The sequence below is a fragment of the Peromyscus californicus genome, unplaced genomic scaffold (genome assembly GCF_007827085.1).
Source record: "Peromyscus californicus insignis strain IS unplaced genomic scaffold, ASM782708v3 Scaffold_11__1_contigs__length_118956290, whole genome shotgun sequence".
In the NCBI taxonomy this organism is placed as follows: Eukaryota; Metazoa; Chordata; class Mammalia; order Rodentia; family Cricetidae; genus Peromyscus; species Peromyscus californicus.
In genome coordinates, this window is record NW_026294402.1 from 91093772 (window position 1) to 91119949 (window position 26178).

Below are 26178 nucleotides of genomic sequence, written 5' to 3' on the forward strand. Positions count from 1 at the left end.
AAGCCTACTAAGGAATGGATGGTTTCCAATGTCAACAAAACAAGCTTATAAAAAGATAAGCCCGGTGTACTTTCTTCAGGGCACTTTTCTGGGTCTTTCTGTGTAACTTAATATGACCAACTGTCTGCTTTCCTCATGCCACAGGTTCAGCCTGAGCCCATTCTTGTCTCATCTGCTGCCCACATGCTAAAGATGCTCAAATAAACCAGCATGCCAATGCCCCAAGCCCAAACCAGACAGCCCCGTCCAGCAGACATTTCCCTGTGCATCTGGAGGAAGCTCAGAGGCAATGCTGGAGCCAGGGCCATAACTTCTCTCCAGTGCCCTTGGCTCCTGGGAAGGACAGCACCATCAGTGATGTGCCTCTTCTTTCTCACCCCACCTAACCCGTCATGCAGCCCACCCATCCCACCTGACCTTCTCCATGGTCACCCCTCCATCTCTGATGCCATGCTCTGCCAAGTTCTCATTTAATAACAAATACTTGTCCTTGGTACTTGGGTGGTAACAGAAATGGACAAGAATAAGAGGAATCCCTGACTCAGGGAGGGAGCTTCCATTTCAGCCTGGGGCAACACATCACACAAGAAACACTGTGTGTGTGTGTGTGTGTGTGTGTGTGTGTGTGTGTGTGTGTGTGTGTATGAGAGACAGGGAGACACACACACACACACACACACACACACACACACACACACACACAGAATGAATGAATGGGAATAACAGATGCTATGGCAAAAGAAGGTAGGAGAGGAGGCCGGAGACAGGGAGGAGCACCCTGCCATTTTAAGTGTTCTAAGCAGAACTTACAGAGGTGACGATCGAGTCAATGGGAAATGGCCATAAGGCTGTCTGTGTAAGCATCTCCTGGAGAGAGGAGACAGCCGGGCAGCAGTGTAGCAGTGTGCCCAAGCAGGGAAAGTAAGCTGGAAGCAGTACACCCAAGGGTGAGGAGAGTGGCTTCCCTTCTCATCTCTTCCCTACTTGTGGTACTCTGAATGAAAATGGCCCCCACAGACCCAGAGGAGTGGGTCTAGTAGGAGGTATGGCCTTGTTGGAGGAGGTGTGTCACTGGAGGAGGGCTTTGCGGTTTCAGAAGCTCAAGCCAGGCCTAGTGGCTCACTCTCTCTTCCTGCTGTCTGCTGATCCAGATGTAGAACTCTTGGCTCCTTCTCCAGCACCATGTCTGCCTATATGCTGCCATGCATGCCATGATGATAATAGACTAAACCTCGGAACTTGTAAGCCAGCCCCAATTAAATGTTTTCCTGATTAAGAGCTGCTGTGGTCACAGTGTCTCTTCACAGCAATAAAACCCTAACTAAGACGCCACCCTACGCTGAGTTGAGTTGCTCAACCAAAGCCTCTTCCATTCTAGTTTTTCTTCCATTTCCTTCTTTTCTTTCTCTGCTAAAATGGCCACCTGTGCTGGCTTCCACTTGCTGAGGACTGACCCAGCACCAGATGAGACCTGGCGTCCCAGATGTAAGTGGCTCCCTGAGGGCAGGATAGCCCGCCTGCTGTGATACCTCAGATGCTCACTCACTCTGTTCCTTCTCCAGGCCAGTCACACTGGCCCTAGTGTTACTCATGCATGCCCAGCTCTGGAAGCTGCAGGCCCTTTGCACTTTCTGGTCCCTCCATCTAGAACATTCTCTCCTCAGGTCTTCACAGGACTGGCTCCTCCACTACATTTATATGTCTGCTGGTGTGCTACCATGCAACTTGGCCCAGGAAAGGAGCATAAATCTAAAAATTGTCATGTACATGCTTGAAAGAACTATCTTTCTTCTAGGATGTAGAAAAACATGTTCACCTTTACAAACGCAAAAAGGGCATCTAAAAACACGGCACTCACATGGTTAATACCTTTAGTGCTTACTAACTAAATACTAGGAGAGTGCACACAGCACTCATGGAGAGGCGGCTTCCACTACAGTGACTATGGGGCACAGCACTGTGCATAGGCACTCTGAGGCAACAGTCTTCCACAAGCACATCGAGCTCCCACCACTGGACCAGACATCCCCTACGATGGACCAGAGTAATGGGTACCATCCAGGCCTACTGCCTAGCGGGAAACCACAAAATTACCAATTTATCGGCCAAAGCAGCAGCTAGGAAGGCAGTCCACACTGCTGGGGGCCCAGAGCAGGTCCACACACTGCACGCCTGCTCACTCCTCCTCTAAGTACACGTTTGCAGTGACAAGCCAACTCTTACTGTGTTTAAAGATGGAATTAATTAAACCATGTTAAGTAGAGTAGTGACTCCTTTTATCTGAGGGAGGTGCTGGGAGCCACAGATAGCCCGGACCCCTGCCTCTGTGGTGCTCTTTCCTGTGCAAACAACAGCCGCAACAAGGCTTCATTTCTAAGCTAGGCACGGTGAGGGATTACATGCCCAGTGAGAAGACAGAGCAGGTTCCACAACACGCGGCAATTACGTGAATGGAATTTTCCACTTGCTGTGGCTAGACTTCTGTACTAGAGGCAGCTGAGCTGGAGGGGAGGTCCGATGGAGGAGGAGGGCCGCTCTAGTTAAACATGCACTGTGCCTCTTCCATAAAGGACTTAGGACAGCTCCCGCGAACAGCAGATGAACACCTCGAGAAGCGAGGGGTGAGGCTGCACGGCGGCAGCTCCCAGGGACTGAAAAGCTCTGGAGATGACCCCACAGAGGGAAAGAGCCTAGGCCCAGGTGGCCTCTAGGCTGCTGGAGGCAATGCCATGTCTCCGTGGATGGAGCTTCTGTGTGGACTAGGCCACTGGGCGTGGCTTTATTTAGACACATAAGGTTGATAAAGGAAGGCAGGACTGTCCCTTGTCCCTTGTGCAGTGAGTGGGAAAGTGAGCTGCCCAATGCCAAACAGGTCGCAAAGGGATACAACGGTCAAGGCTCAAATCTGTCACCCAGAGGGTGGTGACAGGAACATACAACTGGCAATGTGTCCTGTGATCCCCCAGAGGTCATGAACTTATTATTCTGCAGCTACCAAGGCAAAAAGCTGTCATTGGACGGGCTGTGGGCTGGGCTCGGGTGATTTGGGAGCAGTCAGGCCTAGGAAGACAAGCTGCAGGGTGCCCCCAGGGGGCGCTGACAACAGGCTCCTTCTTTGGGGACAGCCATAGTGACTTTCTAGTGAATTGGTCTGAGCTGAAGCATGTGATGTCCACAAAGCCCCGAGGCTATACTGAACCCACCTAGCACAGAGGCCCAGCAGCCCACCTGTCCCCGGGCTGTTGGAAGGGCTGACATCCAGCTGGTACATGAGAGCAGAGCTGTACCAGCTGTAAACACCACCACCCTTCCGTACCCAACAGGAAAGAGGGATTCCTCTGAGCTGCCTTCCCTGCTCTGCAGTCCACAGGGTTAGAGTGTGGCGTTAACAAGCAGTCTCCATCACTGCCCAGCCCTAAGCCAGCGGGATGGCTTTTAAACTCGACGTCCCTTGCCTGTTCTGACACCTTTCCTGCATGTCTCCAGCCCTCTGCAGTGAGATCTGGGCACTGTCAGGTCCCCATACAGTCATAGACTCACCCCAGTGTTCCACACATAGGATGGGGGGGCTGCTTCCTGGAAGAGGGATGTCTTAGTTAGGGCTTTATTGCTGTGAAGAGATACCATGACCATGGTAACTCTTATAAATGAAAACATTTAATTGAGGTGCTGGCTTACTGTTTCAGAGGTTCAGTCCATTATCATCATGGTGGAACATGGTGGCGTGCAGACAGACGTGGGGCTGGAGCTAAGAATCTTACATCCTGATTGGCAGGCAACAGAAAGTGAACTGAGATACTGGGTGTGGCTTGAGCACGTATGAGAACTTAAAGCCCGCCCCCACAGTGACACACTTCCTCCAACAAGGCCACACCTCCTAATAGTGCCACTCCCTTTGGGGGCCATTTTCTTTCAACCCACCACAAGGGAACCTCTGAGGAGGTCTTGAAGACACTGTGGAGGTGGGATGGATGAACAGGGAGGGATAAGTACAGCCAGCACAAACCATGAAGGGCGTAGGTCTACAAGAAGTAGGGTGCTGGGGAGCAGAGAATCTTAGTGGAAGGTCTAAACACCAGGCTGAGTGAAGGCTCAGTCCAGAAGGGGAGAGCCAGTGTCCCCTAACAGGTGACCCTAGGCACACAGCTTGTTTACTCAACGCAGCAGAGAAGACACGTATCCCCAGACTGCAGCACCGTTGTCTCTAGCTTGAGAGAAAAGAATGCACAAAACCCCCATGGTCTTTCTACCTAAATACTTCTTATCCCCCAAACTCCAGCCCATAAAAGAGACGGGACATCTAGAGTTATCTGAAACCCCCAGATCCTTGTCTTCAAAGAACAGCCCTGGCTGCAGGAAGCAATCCATGGTGCCGCCGGACTGGTCCTGCCTAGGCAGGCTGGCACCCCAGGACTATTCCATCAAAATAATGTCTTCCCCACTGCGTACTTCCCTAGGTGTCCTGGTCTCACTCAGTAAGGATAGATGCTATGTGCCCCCAGACACACTGGCTATGGCCAAGCCATCATTTATTGCTAACTGTGCTAATTTCCATACACGCAATTTCCATTCTCTGTTCAATTATTTCTCATCCTAAGGGCTTTCAACTATGACAGCGCTGTCTCTAATGCTGTGAAAAATTAAAAGGCTGAAATACTACCTATCCTACATTCACGGCCTTCGCAGCTGTGAGCACTCCCTCTTGTGAATTGTCCCACTCCTCACCCCAACCCTGCGTGGTGAGCATCACCATTTCCATTTCAGAGGTGGGAGGCTGAGCTCCAGGAGACTAAGGGACTTACTTGCCTGCCGCCTCCATGAAACAGTTCTGGGATGGATGACTCCTAACCCAATGCTCACCGTATCTTATCTTTCCTAAACTGATGAACACAAGAGACCAAACTGGGCTCAGTGTATTTTCTGAGGTGCCCTCTCTGCTCTGGGCCTGTCTCTGCTCTCTTCTCCCAATTCAGACACTCCCTCCTGCAGGGAGGAGGGAGGAAGAGTCAGGAAGCCACATGAAACTTAAAAGACATACAAACTTAAGACTCGGCAGCTCAGAAAGTTACATGACTCACAAGGCCCCCATCCTGAGGGTTGAACAGCAGTAAATAACCACTGGGGGGTGAGGGGGGAGAAAGTGTGACGGAGCTGTCTGCATGTTGTACTGGAGGCCACAGGAATGAAGCTTTCTGAGTCGCCACCCAGGCTGGGGTGGGTGGGCTTTTCAGTGAGGCAGCTGCCTTTGAATCACCCGTGATCCTCTAGGTAAGCCCAATAAAATCACTGGCTCACAAAGCTGGATTTGGGTGGAGTCTTTTTTTATTTTAATCTGTCCTCAGTGCCCTATCTGGGTTGAACAGAGGTTTGTTTGTGTCTCCCAAAGGAGTCACACAACAGCATGCCATGCAAGATGGCAACTACTTTGAACAGTTCACACTCACCAAAGCACAGTTCACTCCTCCCTCCCATAATGCTCCGCTGTATAGAACACAGAGAGCGCGCGAACATGACTCTTATAAAAAGTGCAATTTACCTGCCAGCCACTAGAGTGCAGTCAATTTCTGGTCGCTTTGTTTTGGGAATGGCATACAGTGGGTACCTGTCCCCGTGGCGAATGAACACGTGAACCGAGACCAGCTTGTAATGATGCGGAGCGTGACCTGTGAGGGAGACACATCTTCCAGTTACCACACAACACACAACAGTGTTTTAGCAAGGGGCGGCTCATGCCCAGACTGCGGGACTGAGGAGCTGGTATCTAAGGCAACCCAGAAATGGCAGAACTGCTTCTAAGGGGCCTGAACTGGAGGAAGGGCTACGGTGCTGGGTGGGCAGGTGATGTTACAGAACCACTAAAGACGGCAGAGGTTCATGAGAGGGCTTGATATGCCCCAGAGCCCCCAAAGTAACTGGCTAAAGGCCGGTGAGATGTGCACATGACTGAAGACTAATGTCTCAGATGCAGAGACTGGGGGAGGCCTACAAAAATCCTAGCAACAGACTTCTGCTCCCAATCCTCAGGAAACACAGCAGGACACAAATACGTGCACCCCACACCACCCTTTGATACACTTGAAGTGAAACTTGATGGGGACCCTATTTCACACTCCTTTAGAGCAACGCTAGGTCCTGTGGACATACTAAGTATATTGTGGATTTACACTGAGAAGCTGAGTTGCCAAGGGGACAGGCTAGCTTCAACCCCGTCTGCCTTGCCCATATCTCACCAGAGACCAGTCACCTCCACTACTCAGTAGAGTACACTAAAACCTAGGAGCCCATCCCTGGGCACAGCATAGTGGCTGCTGCAGGATTTCAGCCTAAGCTGGCCAGCTTCTTGTAACTGCATAATGCTGCTTAGAGAACTTAGTCCCCAGGACGTCTACTTGGGTACAGAGGCCCAGGCTTCCACAGCAGGTCTACCTTCCATGCTGCGCTCGGCCACACTCGGAATGTTGCAGTACAGAAGAGCTTCATAAACCGGGTCTACCGTGGGGGGCTCCGTCACTGGGTCAGGCATGATCCTCTTCCGACTCTTGCTGCTTCCTCCATTCTTGGTTGTGGACACTGGGATCAGGTGGACTGCAAGGAAAGAAGACTAGATAAAGCGGATGCTACGTCAGCTGCCGTGGCCCAAGGAGGGCTGAATGCCACTGCAAGCATTCTCTCCTTCAGTTAGGGCTGATCTTAGTGGAACAAGAAGCCAGCCTCCCGCTCCAGAAGTGCACCTGGGACTTCCTGAATAACAGACCTCCCTCAGCATAGGCGGGAAGAACTTACTCCCCATTCTTAAGTTCCCGGAACTAAAAGTGCTTGAGGACACAGCCCCTCTTCTCAATAAGCTTTCAGCCCCTGTAACTGTATCGGGGGGAAAATCATTGTCCACTGGTGCTAAAGGTGTGTGTGTGTGTGTGTGTGTGTGTGTGTGTGTGTGTGTGTGTGTGTGTGTCACATCTCGATTAATATCATCCGATCACACTCTGTGGTCCCAAGAGCCCTATCTCGGCAATCTGCTCACCAGTCCTCATGAGATTATTTCACAGAGGAGAGCCTGAGCCTACGGCACACGTGTGCAGTGAATAAACTCGTTCTCATTTGTCTGCCTGGGCTGGCTCTCCCCACCAAGTGCAGGTCATGTAATATGCAATGCTTTGTCTATCTGGCATCCATCTTTCTATCAGTGAGCCCTAAGCCCCATGGGAGACTGAATGGCTAAGCTGACAGCACTCCTGTCCCTTGGCAGGGTGGACATATGGCCAGAACCAGTGAAGGTGATGACAGGGGAACCATAATCCTCTTCCTGGTGGGCTAGAGAGGCTCTCCCCGTTCTTTGAATGGCAGGTTGGGGCTACCCAGCCATCTGTCTGTCTTTCCACGGACAGCCTGTCTCAGTATTCCCAGTCCTTCCATGACGGGGCAATGTTTCTGCAGTTTCACAGTAGCAGTCAGGTTTTTAGCATCTATTAGTGAAGAGCATGCTTGTAAGCGAGGGAGCCTGCAAATCTAATTGACTTCTAAGAGGCTTACCAACTACCACAAAAATAATAAAAACATATTTACTTATATTTATGTATACACACATACCCAAACAATAGCTGAAACTACATCAGCTTAAATTCTCTAATTTCTTCTGCATAAATATCTAAAATTTCCCCTTGCCAAACATATGTTATTAGCAAAGATAAAGACAGTGAATACACTTACAGAAAGACATCTGCAGCATGCATAACAGACAAGTGCCTGATGTCCCAAGTACAGAAGAGCATTACAGGCAAGGTTCAGTGAAGGATACAAACAGGCTAAGTGCAAAAACCAACAGCCAGCAAAACAGGAATACAAAAGAAAGCCACTGATGAGATACATTTCCCCGGGTTGGAAAATCACACTTCAATAGTAACACCAACATTGGCAAGGGGTGACCCTTCCACACACTGGCGATGAGGGTGGAAAATGGAACCTTCCAGAAAGAGTGACTTTGACCCCATGCTATTCCTTGGAATCTGTTCTAAAAGCATCTGTCCCCAGACTCAAAGATGGCCAAAGACATTCACTGCAGTGCCACTGGCAACAAAACCAGAGAACAATCTAAAAATACATCATTGGATGAAGAGAATACTATATCCAGAGAGTAGACTGTTCTATCTGAATTAAAAGAACAAAAAGAATCCAAGATAAATCAAGGGAAGTCGATGAACCAAGTCACCAGGCAATAATACAATCCCCTTTGTGGAGAGAGAGAGAGAGAGAGAGAGAGAGAGAGAGAGAGAGAGAGAGAGAGAGAGAGAGAGAGAGAGAGAGGAGGAAAGAAAGAAAGCATGCAGGAAGGAAGGAAAAGAAGGAAGGAAGGAAGGAAGGAAGGAAGGAAGGAAGGAAGGAAGGAAGGAAGGAAGGAAGGAGGAAACACACACACACAGCCTATAAATGAACTAGCATCAAGAACAGATTACTTTGGCTCACAGTTTAAAGAGAATCAGTCCATCATGGAAGACATGATGAGGAGAGAGGTCAGGAGGAGAGAGCTCACATTCCAAATCAAGTGTCAGGGAGCAGAGAGCCATACACGTGCTCACCTAGCTTTCTCCTTTTTACTTGGCTCAGGACCTCAGCCCACAGAAAGGTCTATCCACATTTAGGGTGGCTCTTCCCACCCCAATTAACCTAATTTAGATAATCCCTTACAAACATCCCCCAAAATTTGTTTCCATGGTGATTCTAAATTCCATCAAACGGACAACCAAGAGTAACCCTTACAACTCTACCCCTAGTCAACCTGACACCCAAACACACCCTCTTTATTAAGTCTAAACCTCTCATTCCTTATCCCTGTAGACCCACTGCCATCTTATAATGCAAAATACATTCAGTCCAACTTCCAAAGTCCCCATAATCTTTCATAGTTCCAACACTGTTTGAAAGTTCAAAGTCCACGTAGCACCTGGAACTCAAGGCAATCTCTCAGCTGTGCGCGCCTATAAAAGAAAAAGTTACATATTACAATATACAACAGCACAGCCAAGTTCCACTGCCAGCTCAGGATGGAGCCTGGCCCCACTGGACTACAGCCAGCCGCATCAGCCTCTGTGTATTGGTCCAGAGGAAACATTTTCCTAGGCAGGTGCTTGAGAAGCAGGGAACCCCCTCAGCATCTTCTCAGTGTAAGTTCTCTCCTTTCAAAGGAATCTGCATTTGCACAAGGTGGAGCCTTGCCCTCAGGACACCTCCCCTGCTGTCCCAGTCACAGCAAGAGGTCACTCTTCATAGATGATAATCACCTTAACAATTAGAGCTGCTTATCACCACCTGTCTCTCTACAGCTTTCAACTCCCTCCCTCCCTGGCCAAACAGCACGTATTTCATCTTCTCTCCCCTCCACTTGCTGCTTCCTTACCAGAGAACTGGACAAAAGCAATGTGCAGTAACCAGGACATAGCCTGATTGCTACCCTATCTTGAAATCTCTTCTGTCAAACAAGTTACTTTTAAATTCAGCTCTACCAGAGGTCTCAGGACACGGCAGAGTGCAGCCAGATTCTTTGCCAGAATATAACATGAATGGACCCTGTGGTGGTTTGAATTAAAATGGCCCCATAAGCTCATAGGGACTGACACTATTGGGAAGTGTGACCTTGTTGGAGGAAGTGTCACTGGGGATGGGTGGGCTTTGAGGTCTCAGAAGCTCAAGTCTGGCCAGTGGTTCACTGTTATCTCCTGCTGCCTGTGGATCCAGATGTAGCACTCTCAGCTCCTTCTCCAGCACCATGTCTGTCTGCATGCCGCCACGCTTCCTGCCATGATGATAATCGATGAAATGTCTGAAACTGTAAGCCAGCGCCAACTAAATGTTTTCCTTTATAAGAGTTGCCGTGGTCATGGAGTCTCTTCGCAGCACAGAAACTGTAACTAAGACACACCACCCCCAAAGACAGCCCCTACTCCAGTTTCTCACAGTCTTTGTTCCCCTCTGAAACCTCATGAGCCAAGGCACCACTCTCTGCATCCGGTCTTAAGCTCTCACCAGAACGGCACATCAAGAACCCTTATGTATTCAAGGACTTTTCTAACCCAAACTCTTCCACAAAGCAGTTCCAAAGGCCACAGGGTCAGATTTATCCCAGCAATGGCCCCACATCTCAGCACCAATCTTCTGTATTAGTTACGTATCTCATAGCTATGGCATAACATCCGAAAGAAACAAATTATGGAAGGAGTAATCTATTTTGGCTTATGAGGTGGTATTGTGTTCCCCAAAATATTGTGTACCCTAATAAACTTATCTGGGGTCAGAGACATAACAGCCACAATATTAAACATAGAGGATAGGCAGTGGTAGCACACGCCTTTAATCCTAGCATTCCAGAGGCAGAAATCCATGTATTCAAAGATACAGCCAAGCATGGTGACTCACGCCTTTAATCCCAGAAAGTGAGCCTTTAATCCCAGGGAGTGAGGCAGAAAGCAGAAACATATATAAGGCATGAGGACCAGAAACTAGAAGCATTTGGCTGGTTAAGCTTTTAGCTGGTTAAGCTTCAGGCTTTCAAGCAGCAATTCAGCTAAGAGACATTGGGATGAGGACACAGAAGCTTCCAGTCTGAGAAAACAGATCAGCTGAGAAGTTGGCCAGGTGAGGTGGCTGTGGCTAGTTCTGTCTCTCTGATCTTCCAGCATTCACCCCAATACTTGGCTCCGGGTTTGTTTTATTAATAAAGACTCTTTAAGATTCCTGCTACAGGCTTACAGTCAAAGGAGACACATTCCATCATGGCAGAGAAGGTGTGGTGGCAAGAGTGGGGGCCAGCTGGCCACATTTCACCCACAGTCCGGAAACAGAGGACAATATATACTTATACCTGTCATCCTCTCTGCCTTTTATTCTGCCAGGATCCCAGACCATGGAATTAGGTACCACCTACATTTAGGGTGGGTCATTACACCTCAATTAACCTAGTCTAGATAGTAGCCGCTCACAGACATGTCCTGACATTTGATCCCATGGTGACTTTAAATTCTATCAAGTTGACAAGATTAACCATCACACGGAGTATTCAGGCATTTCTTCCCTATGTGAGAGCCCAGCAACTCTCAGGAGATGTGCCGCAATGTGCTATCATCTGGGGAATGGAGGGAACGAATGTGGACAAGCATTTTATTTGTTTCCCGAGAAATACCTGTGTCAGTTTAACATAGATAGATTTATAGTAGTCACATATTACATGCATTCTATATGCATAAAAAACATTTATTACTAGATCTTAACATACATGGACATATTTACAGGCTTTACTAAAACAACAATAAAAAAACTTCTGGAGTTGGCCATTCCCTAGTTCAGAATTTGGCTGTAGCTGGAGCCTTTGTCTTTCCTCGGCTGGTAGATGTTAGAGAGGCTAACGCACAGCTCGGGTGCCTGGAGCTAACTTACTGTGAGGAGACTGCCAGCAAAGCAGAGGTCCTACAGTGATAGCATAATGGCTGGCCCTTCTGGCTGGGTAGCCCCTTCAGTTCTTTGCTTTCTATGGAATCTATTGAATTCTGGTTCTGTGGCTAGCTTGTAGCTCACTTGCTCTGAGCCTAGGCCAAGGCATGGGACAGTTAAGTAGACATTTGAGTGGTGTGAGGACAGACAGTGTAGAATCCTGGATTATCCCAAAGCACAAACCGTGAGGTCTGGGGAGGTCAACTGGGAAGCCCAGTGGTTGGGAGCAAGTGACTCATCCACGACTCAAAGAAGCAGTCGTTTGAAAACCACAAATGAAAATTAGGTCATGATCTAGAAAGATCTTTGCTGCTTCCTCTGGCACTGGGGTTCCTTCTTGTCCATTATTCAGTTTGCTGAGGTGAGCCTGCGTTGTTTGTGACTCGGAGTCATCCAGACAAGATTTCCATCCACAAGGAGTTCTCTGAAGACTCTTCCAGACACCAGGCACTCACAGACGCTCTCAGGCACGGGTGTGTATGTGTGTGTGTGTGTACATGTGATGTCTCCTCGACTCCATATTCACCCCGTCGGCATTATGCTGCTCAGAGCCCACCCCCTAGCATGTCTCAGTCATGGTCCTGCTTGCTTGTAACTCCGCACAAGCAATTGCTGTTGCCTGAATCTGCCAGGAGCTGCCTCCTACTGAGTTTATAAGTAGTTTCCACATCCCTCTCCCATAAGTCTATCCAGCTTCTGCAATTAGGCTTATACAAGAGTACATGTAAGCAGGGGTGCCCCAGTTTGCTATCCCACCACCCCAAATACCTCTTTCATGTTGATGGACCCTAATGGCTAGCAGAGGACAGCACTCCAAAAATGCTTGCTGAGCTGAAGGTCTGCTCTGAGTCACACAAAGTGCTCTGCTTTGATCCTGTTTCACTGACTTCTCTGGAGAATCTTAAGGTTACCCAAGCAGCCTGGGGGGTTGGGAGGGGAATGGCTAGAGACAGGCTTTTCTGGTTCTGAGAGGCTGATGTGTAGTGGGCTGCTGTGGTCAGCAACCTGGCTCAAGACTTGCTTCAGATCTCTGAGAGACCTGGTCCAACTGACCCATAAGGGGTGACACACAGAGAGTTCTTTTTGAGGGGGGCTGGCTGGGGAGGAGGCCTGGAGGGGCAGGTCCTTGAGGCTGGAGGATGCTGCCCCCTTCCTTGTGCCACATGCGCTCTTGGGGGCTAGCTCTTCTGGACTGGACACAGTGAGTAACGGGACAGGCTCAGAAGCTGGGAACACACAAACTATCTGGAGCCTGGGATCTGAGATGGCACCTATCCCATCAACCCTTGCCTGTGTCTCCTGTAATTCAGCTGCCTCACCAGCCCCTCTCCAGGACCACTAGAAAGAGTGTTGTTGCAAAGCCAGGTGGTGATGGCACACACCTTTAATCCCAGCACTCAGGAGGCAGAAGCAGGTGGATCTCTGTGAGTTCAAGATCAGCCTGATTTATAGAGGGAGTTCCAGGACAGCCAGGGTGGTTACCCTGTCTGGAAAAACCAACCAAACCAAACCAAACCAAACCCACTGCTGTCCCAAAGCAGATGACAGCAGCTTAGACGAAAAGGAGAAAGGGACAGTGGGGGTGGCATTGGAGTGAGAGTGGGCAGATGGAAGGATCACGAATTCCTCTGCATAGGTGGAAAAATCCTTGAGTCTCAGCGTGTGCCCTGGGGCTACAGTGCCACTATGAGTAACATGGGTGACAGAGTGAGTGCTGCCTGACTGCCCACGGGCACGCACTTTCTCTGTAGTGTGATCAGTAAGCAGAAAGGAAGATTTATTAGCCACCTCGTCTCCTCCATCATCTATTCATCCTGTCCACACCCCCACACTGCTTGAATAAAGATGCTGACAGGGTCTCAAAGAAAAGAGAGAACATTCCCCGTCAGGCAGGCTTCTGCTTAGGTCCCTGTGGTGGTTTGAATAAGACTGGCCCTTGCAGGCTCGTAGAGTTGAATGCTTGGTCATTAGGGAGTGGTGTTACTTGACAGGGATTAGGAGGTGTAGCCTTGTTGGAGGAATTGCTTCACTCGGGGTGGGCTTGGGGGTTTCAGATGCTCAAGCCAGGCCCAGCGTCTCTGTCTTCCTGCTGCCTGCCGATCCGGATTCCAGATGCAGAACTCCCAGCTCCTCTCCAGCACCATGTCTGTCTGAGTGCCACTACGCTTCCCACCATGGCAATAATGGACTGAACCTCCGAGAACTGTTAAGCCAGCACCAATTAAATGTTTCCTTTCCTAAGAGTTGCCGAGGCCATGGAGTCTCTTCACAGCAACAGAAACCCTAACAGAGACCGTCCTACTCTCAGAAGCAAACAGCAAACTTCCTCGAAGCAGGATGACAAAATGCTCCCTGCAAGCCCTCCCCCATGCCCCCTCTCCACCCTGGCTCCAGGCTTTACCAGCGGGTAGTGCTGTGACCCTAGTCCTGGCAGAGTGCCATCAGCCCAGAAGTGCACCATTGGTGGTGAGTGGAGAGGGAGTCAAAGAGCTTCCTGAAGGCCACACGTCCGGCTCGAACTCCTCAGGCTGGTGCCTAGGCCTCTGTGCACCGTCATTATTAAATAAGAAAAGGGAACGGAAAGCACTTGAACCTTAAGGGAAGTGGGGTGGGGATTTCTCAGTCATGACACCTCCTGTGCCCCCTTGGTCCCTGGTTTGGGAGGATAGGGAAGACACAGTGGAGACTGTGCCATGGAGGAAATGCTGAGATGTGCCACGAATGGTCATTACCATCTTCAGACACACCCTAGCTAACAAGAACCTGGCCCAACCGCCAGAGCTTTGAACTTCTTTGAAGCAAAACCTGCATCTGATGATTACGTTTTGACTTTTGTTGATTCTATTCCTGGACCCATAGGATGGAAAAAAAAAAAAAACGGCCCAGAGTCAGAGCCATTATAACTTCCCAGACAGTCCATTAGCTACCAGCTTCTGGCTGGCCTGCAGTAATGCATGGGTCAGCCGGTATGTTACAGCCAAGAGTCTGGGGCCTGCTCACTCACTACTGGGAATCTCTCCGACTTGCACAGACACAGCCAGAGTCGTTCCTCCAGAGCGCCCAGCCAGTGTCTCTGGTGTCAGCTCATCTCCCCATACCAAGGCCTTGACCCAGAGAGGAAGACACAAATCTACTGATCCCTAGCTATTACAGTTTGCATCAGAAATGTCCCCACAAGCTCACATTTGAGTACTTGTTACCTGGCTGATGGCAGTGTTCTGGCAGGCTGTGGAACCTTTAAGAGGTGGGGCCTGGCTGGAGGAAACAGAGCTAGGGCAGTCCTTTGAGGTGATAGTCAGTCTTGGCTCCCATCTAGTCCTCTGCCTCCTGGTCTGCCACCTCGTGAACACATTCCCACACCCCCGCCATCTCAGTCTCAGTCTCAAACTGCCATGCTTTCCCCTTCATGGTGAACCAAAGTCTCTCAGAAAGCGGGAGCCAAAATGAACCTTTCCCCATAAGTGGTTTCTGTCGGGTATTTCGAGCAGTGACCCCGGCCTTCTTCTACCTGTTGCAGCCTTAGACTCCCACAGGTGCCTCACGCCGACTCTCATGGGCCTCCGCACAGGCAGAAGCTACCGCACCAACGCGACAACTCCTTTTCTCCTGTGGAGAAGTCCCACACCCGGTGACAGCCATGTGCGGCTGTTTTTTGTCAACTCTACACAAATGAGAGTCATCGGGAGGAGAGACCTCAACTGAGGAAAATGCCTCCATCAGATTGGCCTGTAGGCAAGCCTGTGGGGACATTTTCTTGATTAGTGATATGACAGGGCCCTGCCCACTGTGGACAGTGCCACCCCCAGGCTGACGGGCCTCGGATGTACAAGAAAGCAGGCTGAGCAAGCCACAGGGAGCAACCCCGCAGGCAGCATTCCTCCATGACTTCTTCCTTGAGTTCCTGCCTCCAGGTTCCTGCCCTGACTTCCCTTCATGTTGGACTACAACTGTAAGCTGAAATAAACCCTTTCCTGTCCAGGTTGCTTTTGGTCATGGTGTTTTATCACAGCAACAGAAACCCTAGCTAAGATAAGCAGCTCCCCCCCACACACACACACTCCATACCAACACTATGGTCCAGTTGGGTATCCATGCGGTTCCTCCGTGCCCTGTTCTCGCCATGCTAACTAACACAGGAAGGAACCTGACTCTAAGCAGGTCTAACAAGGTCCTTTCCAGAAAAGACAGGCTGCCCCAAAGGAAGACACTGATGCAATGGGAGCGGTGGCTTTCACGGCCCAGTCTCCCCCAACGCCCTTAGCATGTGTGACCGGTCTGCTCTTCCTCCACTGTACGGACACCTGGCAGACTAAAGCTCCATGCCGGGAACCACGCGTATCCATCCCAGGGACTGTAAACACCGTCAGGACACAGTGTCATTTCATCTTTGTCTCTGGGCTCAGCTGCTCCACAAGCCTCTAGTGACAGTACCAGCCAAGAATCAGTTGAGGCCAAGGTCTAGCCAGCTGCATTTTACCTTACGAACTCAGGCCCGCCTTGCCCTGGTTGGGACCTCAGCCTGGGCTGGTCACCTCCTCAGGGACTACAGTCAGATAGGACTCCACTTAAGTCTGTCCATGGTTTTTACTGGTGGGAAGCAGCCTGGGCTGGGCAGCACAAGGGTTCAGAAAGCAAGGAGTCAGGTTCGGTCCTGGCCCTGGGCAGACATCACTTTCTAACCTCCATTTGTATAACGAAGTTGACAATACCGACATCTGGATGGTAGTGAACGACTTAAGGTCACCTGTGCATAGAGTATGGTAAAGGACCAAGACATATCACTTCCACATCTGTCCTCCAAATGTTTATTCCTGTTCCTTATAAGTTCTTTAAAAAATTACTTTTTCTTTATGCATAAGTATACATGCCTGCATGAGTTAATGTGCACCACATGCACACAGGTGCCCATGGAGGCCAGAAGACGTCAGGTCCCCTGGAATTGGAGTTCCAGGTGGCCGTGAGCGGCTTGATAGCGTGAACTTGGGTCCACTGAGAGAACAGTGGGTGCTCTCAACCACAGAGTCTTCTCTCCAGACACCTCCTACCCCCTGCCTTATAATTTCTTACCAGGTGTTCCTTCAGTGTGGGATCAGGAGGAGTCACTGGGTCCACACCCCAGAAGCACAGTGGGCCAGTCTCCTTCCCCTCCCCCTCCTCAACAGCAGCAGCTTTTCTAACTCTTGCAAGCGTTCAGGTCACCTGAGTCAGCACCTTTCCTGAGGGGCAGCACCCCTTTCCTGAGGGGCAGCACCCTTTTGTCTGCCTCCACACTGCTCCAGTTTGTCCCTGTCACCTAAAGGACTCTGGAGTTCTCTCTCTTTCATCCATCTGCCAAGGAGTAATGATCTGCTCTAACAGCCAATTCCCACAATTCCTCAGCACTCCTCAGTCCACAAAATTATCTTAAATGCCCACCCTGTCTCCAAGCTGTACTGGATCAAAAAAAAAAAAAAAAAAAAGTCTGCTGTAATTGCCCATGAAAACCAGAACCACAAGAAAGCTGCAGTTCTGTTATCTATCTGCCTTCGGTCACTTGTGTTAATGCTGGGCTGGGCCTTGTTTTACAGGAGGGGTGGGGAAGGCCAAAACCACAGCTGAAGACGCAGGCGCTTGATTTTATACAGACAAGACCGATCCAACAGTTGAACCTCAAGTTCCTTTGTGAACTTACTGAGCCAGCATATGCTGCCTTTCATGTTTCCCCCATTTTAAGGTTGCCTCATCATGAGCCAACATTATGGAGTAGTAAGAGATGTAGCAAGTCAGTAAGTGTCTGCGGCGCTGGCTGCCTGCGTGAGTCAGTGGGCCATGGCAGAGCATGGGGACTCCGCAGGTCCTATCAGGCTGGAGGCCATTTACAAGCTAGCTGTCTCGACTTCTTTCCCCAGCATTTGCCACGGGGACCTAAGTTTATCAACTGCTGGAGTGTGAGGGGTCCCTCAGTGGACCTAGCTTGGGTCCCACATGAAGCCTCGGAGAGAGGTCCAGAAACTACATTCCTTAGAGGGACACAGGCTGGCTGCTACCCAACAGGCCCATTGTGGTGTGAAGACCAAAGACCCCAAATCACAATGGAAATAGTAATTAGAGACGGCCAGAGAGGGCATGGAAAAGAACTATGAAAGGGACCTGGCTCCCTCACTTCTTGTGTCCTGGCTCCCCTTCACCCCCAACTCTGAGAGCCGGAGGATAACTGTTCTCTCCTTCCACCGTGTGGGATCTGGGAATCAAACTCAGGTTGTCTTGGTAGCAAGCACCTTTATCTACTGAGCCACCTCGCCAGCCTGGACTCCTTGCTCTCCAAAGGCTTCGGTCTCTAACCCTTGACCATGGAAACACACAAAGGTCTTCCAAACACCCCAGTTCACGCACACTGCTAGAGTTCATGCCTTCCTTCATAAAATGAACACAAGAGAAAGAGCAGAGGATGGTCCAGTCCTCTGCCCGGATACAGGCTCCATACTGTTTTGTAGCCAACAGGCTTACGTAATCTCAACTCCCTTTATCCTATACCTACCTGTATTGTGATCAGTAAGACTATGTGTGTCATACACAACAGGCCTTCAGAGACCGCCAGTCTGTACACACCGACGGCGGCTGTCTATAAAGAGCACATGAGGTCGAGGATGCGAGAATCTAAAGGCTGGAGAACTGGCTCAGAGGCCCATCTGTAATGAGATCTGGCGCCCTCTTCTAGCCTTCAGGCAGAACACTGCATACATAATAAATAAAATATTAAAAAAAAAGAATCTAAACAATCAAGACAGCGTCACTGCTGCTTCCTCTGCTCCTCTGTGCAGAGGCCACTTGAATTCACAGGCTCTACCAAATGTTCTTCTCTTTCCCAGTCGACCTGGGATCCAAAGCATGCAGGGCAGCGACAGAGCATGGGGTCCGGGGACTGCAGGAAGACGCTGGCTCCGCTGACAGAAGGTGCCAACAGAACCACACCACACACACACACACTCCACTCTCTCCACGGACTCCTAGTCTGCCCACCTGAGACCTTCACGAAGGTTCCCTCCCTCCCTCCCCGGCTTCTGAACTGCTCCTGTTTAAGCAGCCCCACCCAGCTGGAGCTGTCTTGTCGCCCTCCACCCTCTCTTGCTGTCTCCCCAGGATCTCATCTTTGGCCCACCTTCCTTTCTTTTCCCAGGGAAAAATACAGCTGTCGCAGAGACTGAGCAGGATGGAGCCAGAGGTCTCAGATGCCAGGGAGAATGACTTTTCAAACAAGAGCTGAAAGTTTATTGATGTGAAACTGGTAAACAATTTTTAAAACCTGAAAACATTGGCTGGGCCAAACCAAACAAGTTCACAGCCTCTACACGGTCAGGTTCTTCCCAGTCCAGACTGCCTGATGGTCAACACAAACCACAGACAGTGGCTGCAGACTCGCTCTTCCCTAGGCCTTCCACCGAGATCCACTTTGGGCAGGGCACTGCATCCATGCAGCCCTCATATGCCTCCAGCCATCCTGTGCACCACACTGACCCCCGGCCCCACCGCCCTTCTCTGAGCTTTGCACACTTCTTTTCTTGTCCAGAGCACTCTTCCTCTCTCCACGTCTGTCTGGATGTTTCATTTCCCTCAGCTTGTATCTTCCTTCCGAGTGGATTACTGCAGGGGACCTCTGAAGGAATATGTGGATGAGCAAGGCATCCAGAGACTGCCCGAGCCAGACTCCTGGGTGTCAAGGTATCGTCCCTCCATCCCATCATACCTCCTGAGTCCTTATACAGCCCCATGCACACGGTGACGTGCCAGGCTTTGCTCTTTCCTTCCGAGGCTAACGCCTGCATCTGAGCCACTCCCAGTCTTTGCGTAACTGAAACAGCCGCTGAGTTGCGTCACCCGGTGTCACCCTCCCACCAGTTCACACTATACATGAGCCACACCCGGGGGCTGCTGATTCCTAACACAGATTTCTGGGCTCTGTTCCCACCACGAGTCAGATTCTGTAGGGAGGACCACAGACATTTTTGTTTGCTTGTTTAGGAGTGTGCCAGAGCAGCGCCGACCCCAGCACTCAGATGTTTACATTCTGGAACAAACAGAAGTGGGCTGTGCGCTCTCCAATACGCTGACTGCACAGCGGTGTCTCTGCCGCTGCGGCTCCCCCTTGCTCTGCCTCTGCACAGCCTCCATCTGCCAGGGACACCCTTCTCTAGTGTCCTCCCCAGACAACTCCTACTTTCCCTCAAGCATGACCTCAGATGCCCCCTGTCCTACTCTCCCTCAAGCATGACCTCAGATGTCCCTACTCTCCCTCAAGCATGACCTCAGATGTCCCCCGATTCCCCAGACTGGACAGCGTCCTTGTCCTCTATCCTGCCACAACACTCTGCCATACATACATGATCTTAATTCACTTAACACACATCAGGGTTACTATGTGCCAAGCACTGCACTGCAGGTTACAGAGTCCTTTACCAACTCTATCGGTCACTATCTCACTTACCAGAGAGGAAACTGAGGCACAGAGAAGGCAAACAGCTTCTCTAAGCTCGGAAAGCTGGTCAGTGGCAGGACAGGGCTTTGGTCCACAGTCAGGCTCCAGACTCGGTGCTCTATCCATCCCGCCATGCCCCACCCCTTGCCTGCCCAGCACTACACTGCATTCTGAGTCGCTGCTCCTGATGTACCTGCACTGGTCAGAGAGGGGCCTGTGGCTGCAGAGGGACTGAACTCCCAGCCCAGCGACAACTCAGAAATATTAGCTAAAGAACAAAGCTGCACGTACTCCCAGCACTGGATCAATAAGGAAAGATAAAATTAATAAAATTTTACAGTTTAGAGTTTAAAGATACAAAATGTCCAGCCTGACACTCTACTCCTTAGAGTGACCTTCCAGAGTGTGCTGACTCCTGTGAGGAGAATACACCACCCACGCCACCTTGACACAACACTGACTCCTCAGAAGCTTTATGCCTAATGCAAACGTGTCTCAGTGTCCATCCGGGTCATACAGAACAGGCCAACGCTGCTTGCAGAAAGGACGCTTCAGACACTGAAGACAATACTAGTTTTCACGACTGCAGATGAACACTGCCCAAGAGGATGCTCCCTGATGAGTGCCATATGCACCATATAGATTAACTGTCAGCCAATGTGCTCTGATTAAAAGCAAATAAATGGATGGTAAATCTCAAGTTTTCTTTCACCAAAAAGCTGAAGTCACATAAGCTCTGACTGCCTTCTGGGATGCCAGAATACCGTGAGATCGCACTCTGGTGGCACTCTGGTTTGCCCACAGACTTACGGTTAGTGTGCTTCTGTGGCCAAGGGTTTTCCCCAAAGCTCTCAGCTCTCAACCAGTCTTGCAAAACCATAATGATTAGCTCCATTTTACAGAAGAAACAGCAGCTGCCACGAGCCAGGGGCTTTCCTACATTCTCGTCCCAGCTTGGCAAGGGAGCAGTAGGTAACTAAGAGGCTTGCGCCAGCCGAGGGGTTTCCACACGCGTCCATTCTCATGCCAACCTTGCAAAATCATGATGATTAACTCTCTTACGAAGGAAGGCCCAGAGTACAGCTGCTCAATGAGGAAGCTAACATTCAAATCAAGGCCACAATTTCAGAGCCTGAGTGTGCCTGTCACACCGCCATTTGGGGAATGCTGATGAGAACACAGAGAAGTGAGCACAAAATACACATTGAAGGAATGCGGCAAACAGGAAAAATGAGTGATTAGAAATGGGCAGAAAAAGCGGAAAGGAATGATTCAGATGTCTTCGGATCCTAACAGTCTTTCCAGGTTGAAACAAAGGATCCTTGAACTTGAGAAGTTATTTTCCCACTGTATACATTTCAACATTAAGGAACTGAAAATATAAAAACAAACAAGTAACTTTGTTAAGGACCTTCAGCACAGGTAAGCCATTAGTATTATTGAAGATGGACGTGTTGAGAAGTTATGCACAGTGCCTTGTGCTGTCTGGGCCCTTCCCTACCCCCTCCACAACGCTGAGCACCCAAGCTCTTAACAGATGTGTGTGGCTTGACTATTCACGTTCTCTGTCCACCCAGAGACATGCTTGTTTAAATAATCCATGTTAAACAATCCCATTTCTACATCCTAACCTTCGTCAAAATGTTTCCATATCCAAAATATCAACAAGAAAATTAATCTACCAACAAGATGTAATAAGATACACAATAGTTTTAGAAAATGAAACCATACTTTTTAATTAAAGCATACAAAAAGTTATAGTTGATAAACTCAACTATATTGTTTCAAATAATAACACTGCCAACATGGTATTCAAAAAGTTTGTCAAAGAGAGCAATAAAGAAAAAACACATGTATGTTTTAGAGTAAGAACGAAAGCCTGAGTCAGTCTTTGTTTTGTGAATCAATAAAGCTTCTTATACTATAGTAATAAGCAAGCAATAAAGCAATCAAATAAATAAAGCAACTAAGTGTCATTTCTACAGAAACAGGCAGGTTCCAAAGTTGCAGTTTACCTAGAAGGAGAAGAGCAGCACGGACGTCCATTTCTTAAGCTTTCTGAACTGCAAGGTACTCCGGAATAAAGAGCTCAAGTCCAGCCAGGCCAATTTATTCTGCAAAGTTTCCCTTAAAAAAGTGTGGCTGAAAAGTGGCCCTCCTAACAGACGAACATTCAGAAGCGTTGTACAAGCAAGACACACAGGGCCATTCAGTGCCACCCAGGCCAGCTCATGCGAGATGCCTGGGGAACCCAAGCGAGCCACATTTCCCCCTCACAACCCGCCCAGGCTGACTGTAGGCAGGTCCCACCTCCTTCACCGAACGGTGGAAAATTTCCAATGAAAAGCTACAAACAACGAAACCACTGAAAGTCAAACCCCCTTTTTGGAAAGGATTTCTATTTTTTGCAGGCCACTGGCCATCTGGGGTATTTTTGCACGTCTATGGCCACCTTCTCTTGAGCACTTCCAATGCTGGAAGGATGAGGTAAGCATTCTGAAGCCTCTCCACTGTTAGAATGGCCTGTCGCGTGCACAGAGGTGAGCCCGTACCACTCTGGTGGTAAATCGGGCAAGCCTGCTCACGGCTTCCTTTCTTCGAACCACCCACTCGTGATGCCGAGTCCCCCACATCCCTCTGCACTCATCACCTCCCACTCACCAAGCCACCTACTCCTCTTTCTGCCACTCAGAGTGAAACAGAAATGCCACCTCCCCACAGAGCTCCTGGGGGTGACAAACACTTGCCTCCCACCCATCGGGGTGAGGTGGTAAACAGAGAAGCCAGCAAACACACCAGCTCTCAGTGCTGTGCCAGCACCGCCTCAGTTTCCAGTACACAGACTCCGAAGGAAAGGGAGATGCTTTCAGAGTAGAGAGAGTCATTCATCAATAGACACTCAAGAGATACCCACTCTGTGCTGGGCAGGTGGGGCCCTGAGATACACGGGGAAATGGCACAGCGAGGCTTCGTGACTAGTGAAAGGGAGCTGGCTCAGGGAATCCTGATGTACATCACAGAAGCCTCAAACCCTTGGAGCAGTGGAGGGTATCTAGAGGGGAAGAGGCAAGGGCTGACAGGGTGGAAGGAAGATGGGAAACAGCTGTCCCACGCTGGGTGGCAGCAGTAAGCACAGGGAAAGGCCAATTCTTTGGAGAAGGCCAAGCAGGGGGCACACAGGGGAAGTGGGCCAGCACTGAAGGGCTACAATCAATGAGAAACTGAGGCAGGATTGGAGCCCTAGGATAGCCCCTCTCATGGAAAGTGTGGGGAGCACAGATTTGGGGTAGAGTATGAGCATAAGGATCCAGTGGAAGATGATGGATGGGGAGGCCCACAGACAAGCTTCCCCAGAGTCCTTACTTTGCTACCTGGGACCTCCCATGAGCGGCCTCTGTCACCCAGGGGCCAGGTTTCATAGCAGCAACCTAATTCTCCCCACCCTGTCCTGAGCTACTCCAGCCCCATCAGTGACTGAACATAAAATGGCCACTTGGTCTTTAAGGGTCAAATGCCTCTGCTCAGCATGAGAAATCAGGATGGCCCCTCTGTACCTTGGGGATGGATGTCAATGAGAACAAGCAAGCAGTTTAGGAATGTATGTACAAGTTCAAAGACTGTATCATGAGTCTGGGTGTGAGTGTGGAGGCACAGGCCTAGGAGGCTGAGGAAGGCGGAGCATTAGTTTGAGACTAGTTTGGGCTGCAGAGTGAGACCTGGACTCAAAGAAAGAAGAGATGTCAGTTTAGGACTCTTGCTTGTAACCATTCTCCATGAGCACCGGCAATGAACAAGCCCCGCGTTTCCTCGCTCCCCACAAGCCCAGGCCCTGAGTTTCCCAGCAAAGCTGTCTTCCCTCCTGCGGTCCTCAACGCCCTCTACTCACAAAACTGCAGGCTGAGGCTCAGGAAGGCCAGCAGCCCAGCCAGGGCCAGCAGCACCAGGAAGCGATTGCGGTAAAGCATTATTATCTGTTCTACTTTCTCTTCATGGTTTCACCTCCAATCCGGAACCCGTCCTGTGGAGAAAACAAAGGCAAAGAACAAAATGTTGCAGAAGAAAGAGAGGTCTGTCACCTGGAAGTAACCCATCCATGGAAAAACAGCGTACTGTAATTTATTCTATCAGCCTGACATATGAGTTCTGTTGTGTGTGTGTGTGTGTGTGTGTGTGTGTGTGTGTGTGTGTGTGTGTGTGCATGCCATAGTGACCTGTGCAGATTAAAGGACAACTTCATGTGGTCAGTTCTTCCCTTTCATTTTCACAATGTCCTGAGACTTGAACCCGGGCCCCCAGGCTTGCCTTCACCTGCTGAGCCATCTCACCAGCATACTGAGTTTATTTCTAGTTCTCACTGGAAACCATATTTTTCTTAGAAAACATTCTTAAGATTACAATAATAAGCCAAGTGGTGGTGGTGGTGGTGGTGGAGGCGGTGGCGCACGTCTTTAATCCCAGCACTTGGGAGGCAGAGGCAGGTGGATCTCTGTGAGTTCAAGGCCAGCTTAGTCTATATACAGAGTGAGTTCCAGGACAGCCAGGGCAACACGGAGAAACCATCTTGAAAAACAACAAACAAACAAACAAACTATTATAACAACAACATTATAACAGCTATTACAAACCCGAGTCTTTACCCATTTCAAATTCGATTGAATTTGAATATCCAGAGCCTGGATAGACAAAATCAGACAGTTCACCTGCTAGTGTGAAGATGGCGTGACTGAATGTACCAGGAGCCACCAAACTGCTCACTAGGGTGAGGTGGGTGCATGGCATGTGGACAGGGTCAATAAGCTACTTATGAGAAAGTTTATCTGCTGGGAGTGAGGCAAGAGCCAAAGCCCGGCACCCCTTGCTCCCCCCCCATCCTCTCCCCTCCTTTAGGAAGGGACATGTCAGGATTTGGGGGTGGGGGGGGGGAGGGTACTTTTTCTAAAAGACAAATGAAAACACAGCCACCTCCCAGTGGAGTGGACCGCCAGCACCTCTCCTCTGTGGGAACCACCTTGGCGGCCCCTTGCTAGGCAGCAACCAACCTTCATTCCATTCTTCCAGGTGCCAGGGACTCCTAACTGCTCACAGCCATCCATTTCCAGAGGTTTCTAATCACCAAGCACAGTGCAAGCTGGTGCCCACATGTGCCCCAACTGTCACCTTGCTCACACGCTGCTAGGTTGGTGCGTACATTTCTGATGCACAGACGGGAAACTGAAGCTTGCCAGTGAGAAGTTACTCAGTGGTGCCAGGGTGTGGAGGGAGGTCTCTGCGGCTCTGGAGTTCTTACTTGTGGGCTGCAATGTCTCCTTCAACATCTGCACAGATTCTAGTCAAACACAGGCCAAGCTCACTCGAGGTAGGTCAGAACAGGCGCCTTTTTCTGTGGCCATGGGTCTCAGAGGCCCTTAGTGCCTAATCTTTCCTGATTGGGTTTATTCTCTCAATGATCTAATACAATGATTCTGAGGGGTTTTGTTGGTTTTTTGTTTTGTTTTGTTTTGATAAAGGGTATCACCGTGTAGCCCAGGCTGACCTCAAACTTACAATCCGCTGGTTTCATTCTCCTGGATAATAGGAGAACTCCACTCAAGCCTTGGTGATCCTTTCAATTTGGGGATGGGAGGCAAATAAAGACTGTGGAATGGGAAGAAAGGTTTAGAGAAAAGTTTGGTATCTTTGTACTATCAAGTGAACTGGTTCTTCATGGTTTCCTCTGCCATCTTGTTTTGTGACTGATACCATCTTTGAACATTCTGTTCCTCTACATGGTCATCTTCTAGAGCTTCTGCGAAGGCAGCCCTGGGGGTCTTCCTACTGTCAGAAGGGCCCTACAGGCCTGACTGCCCAATGATGCTGTCTTATGTGACGTCAGCAGCAGCCTGGTGCAGAGAAAGGGCTCCGTGCTGGGGGGCCAGACACATAACAAGCTTGCTGACTGATGCCAATTATTTACTCTCAACAAGGTAGTTTCTCATCTGGAAACGGGGACTCATTGCCTCAGAGAATTGTGTGGACCAAATTCAAGGCTAAATACAATCCCCGGCATGCAAGAGACATTCCAGAGAATATGGTTGTTGTAGCTATCTTGCCTACTCACTTTGCCATTGATTCCTTCTTCTAAGGAAACCCAACTTAGGATGGAGTTTCTTCACCCATTTTTTGGCTCCTGCTGGATAGATGAATACCCAACATTCTTGTGTTCTTATCCTCACTGCTCCTTCTGTAGCTCTGCTTTAAATCTGGTCTTG

The 26178-nt window shown here is 49.7% G+C and overlaps 1 protein-coding gene across 4 annotated transcripts in view; it reads right to left on the bottom strand.

The window, feature by feature from the left end:
• The window catches only part of Pxylp1 (2-phosphoxylose phosphatase 1), a 70424-nt gene that overhangs the window by 8727 nt on the left and 35519 nt on the right, over positions 1-26178 (bottom strand). For 3 of the 4 annotated variants that reach the window (XM_052717556.1, XM_052717574.1, XM_052717565.1), the window contains exons 2-4: positions 23817-23948; positions 6427-6585; positions 5537-5663 (exon numbers count right to left, since the gene is read on the bottom strand). In XM_052717556.1, the coding sequence (XP_052573516.1) occupies positions 5537-5663; positions 6427-6585; positions 23817-23895 (365 nt within the window). In that variant the 5' untranslated portion in view covers positions 23896-23948. Of the gene's footprint in view, positions 1-5536; positions 5664-6426; positions 6586-21945; positions 22569-23816; positions 23949-26178 lie in introns of those variants that run through there. The other variant, XM_052717583.1, reaches the window with a different exon arrangement.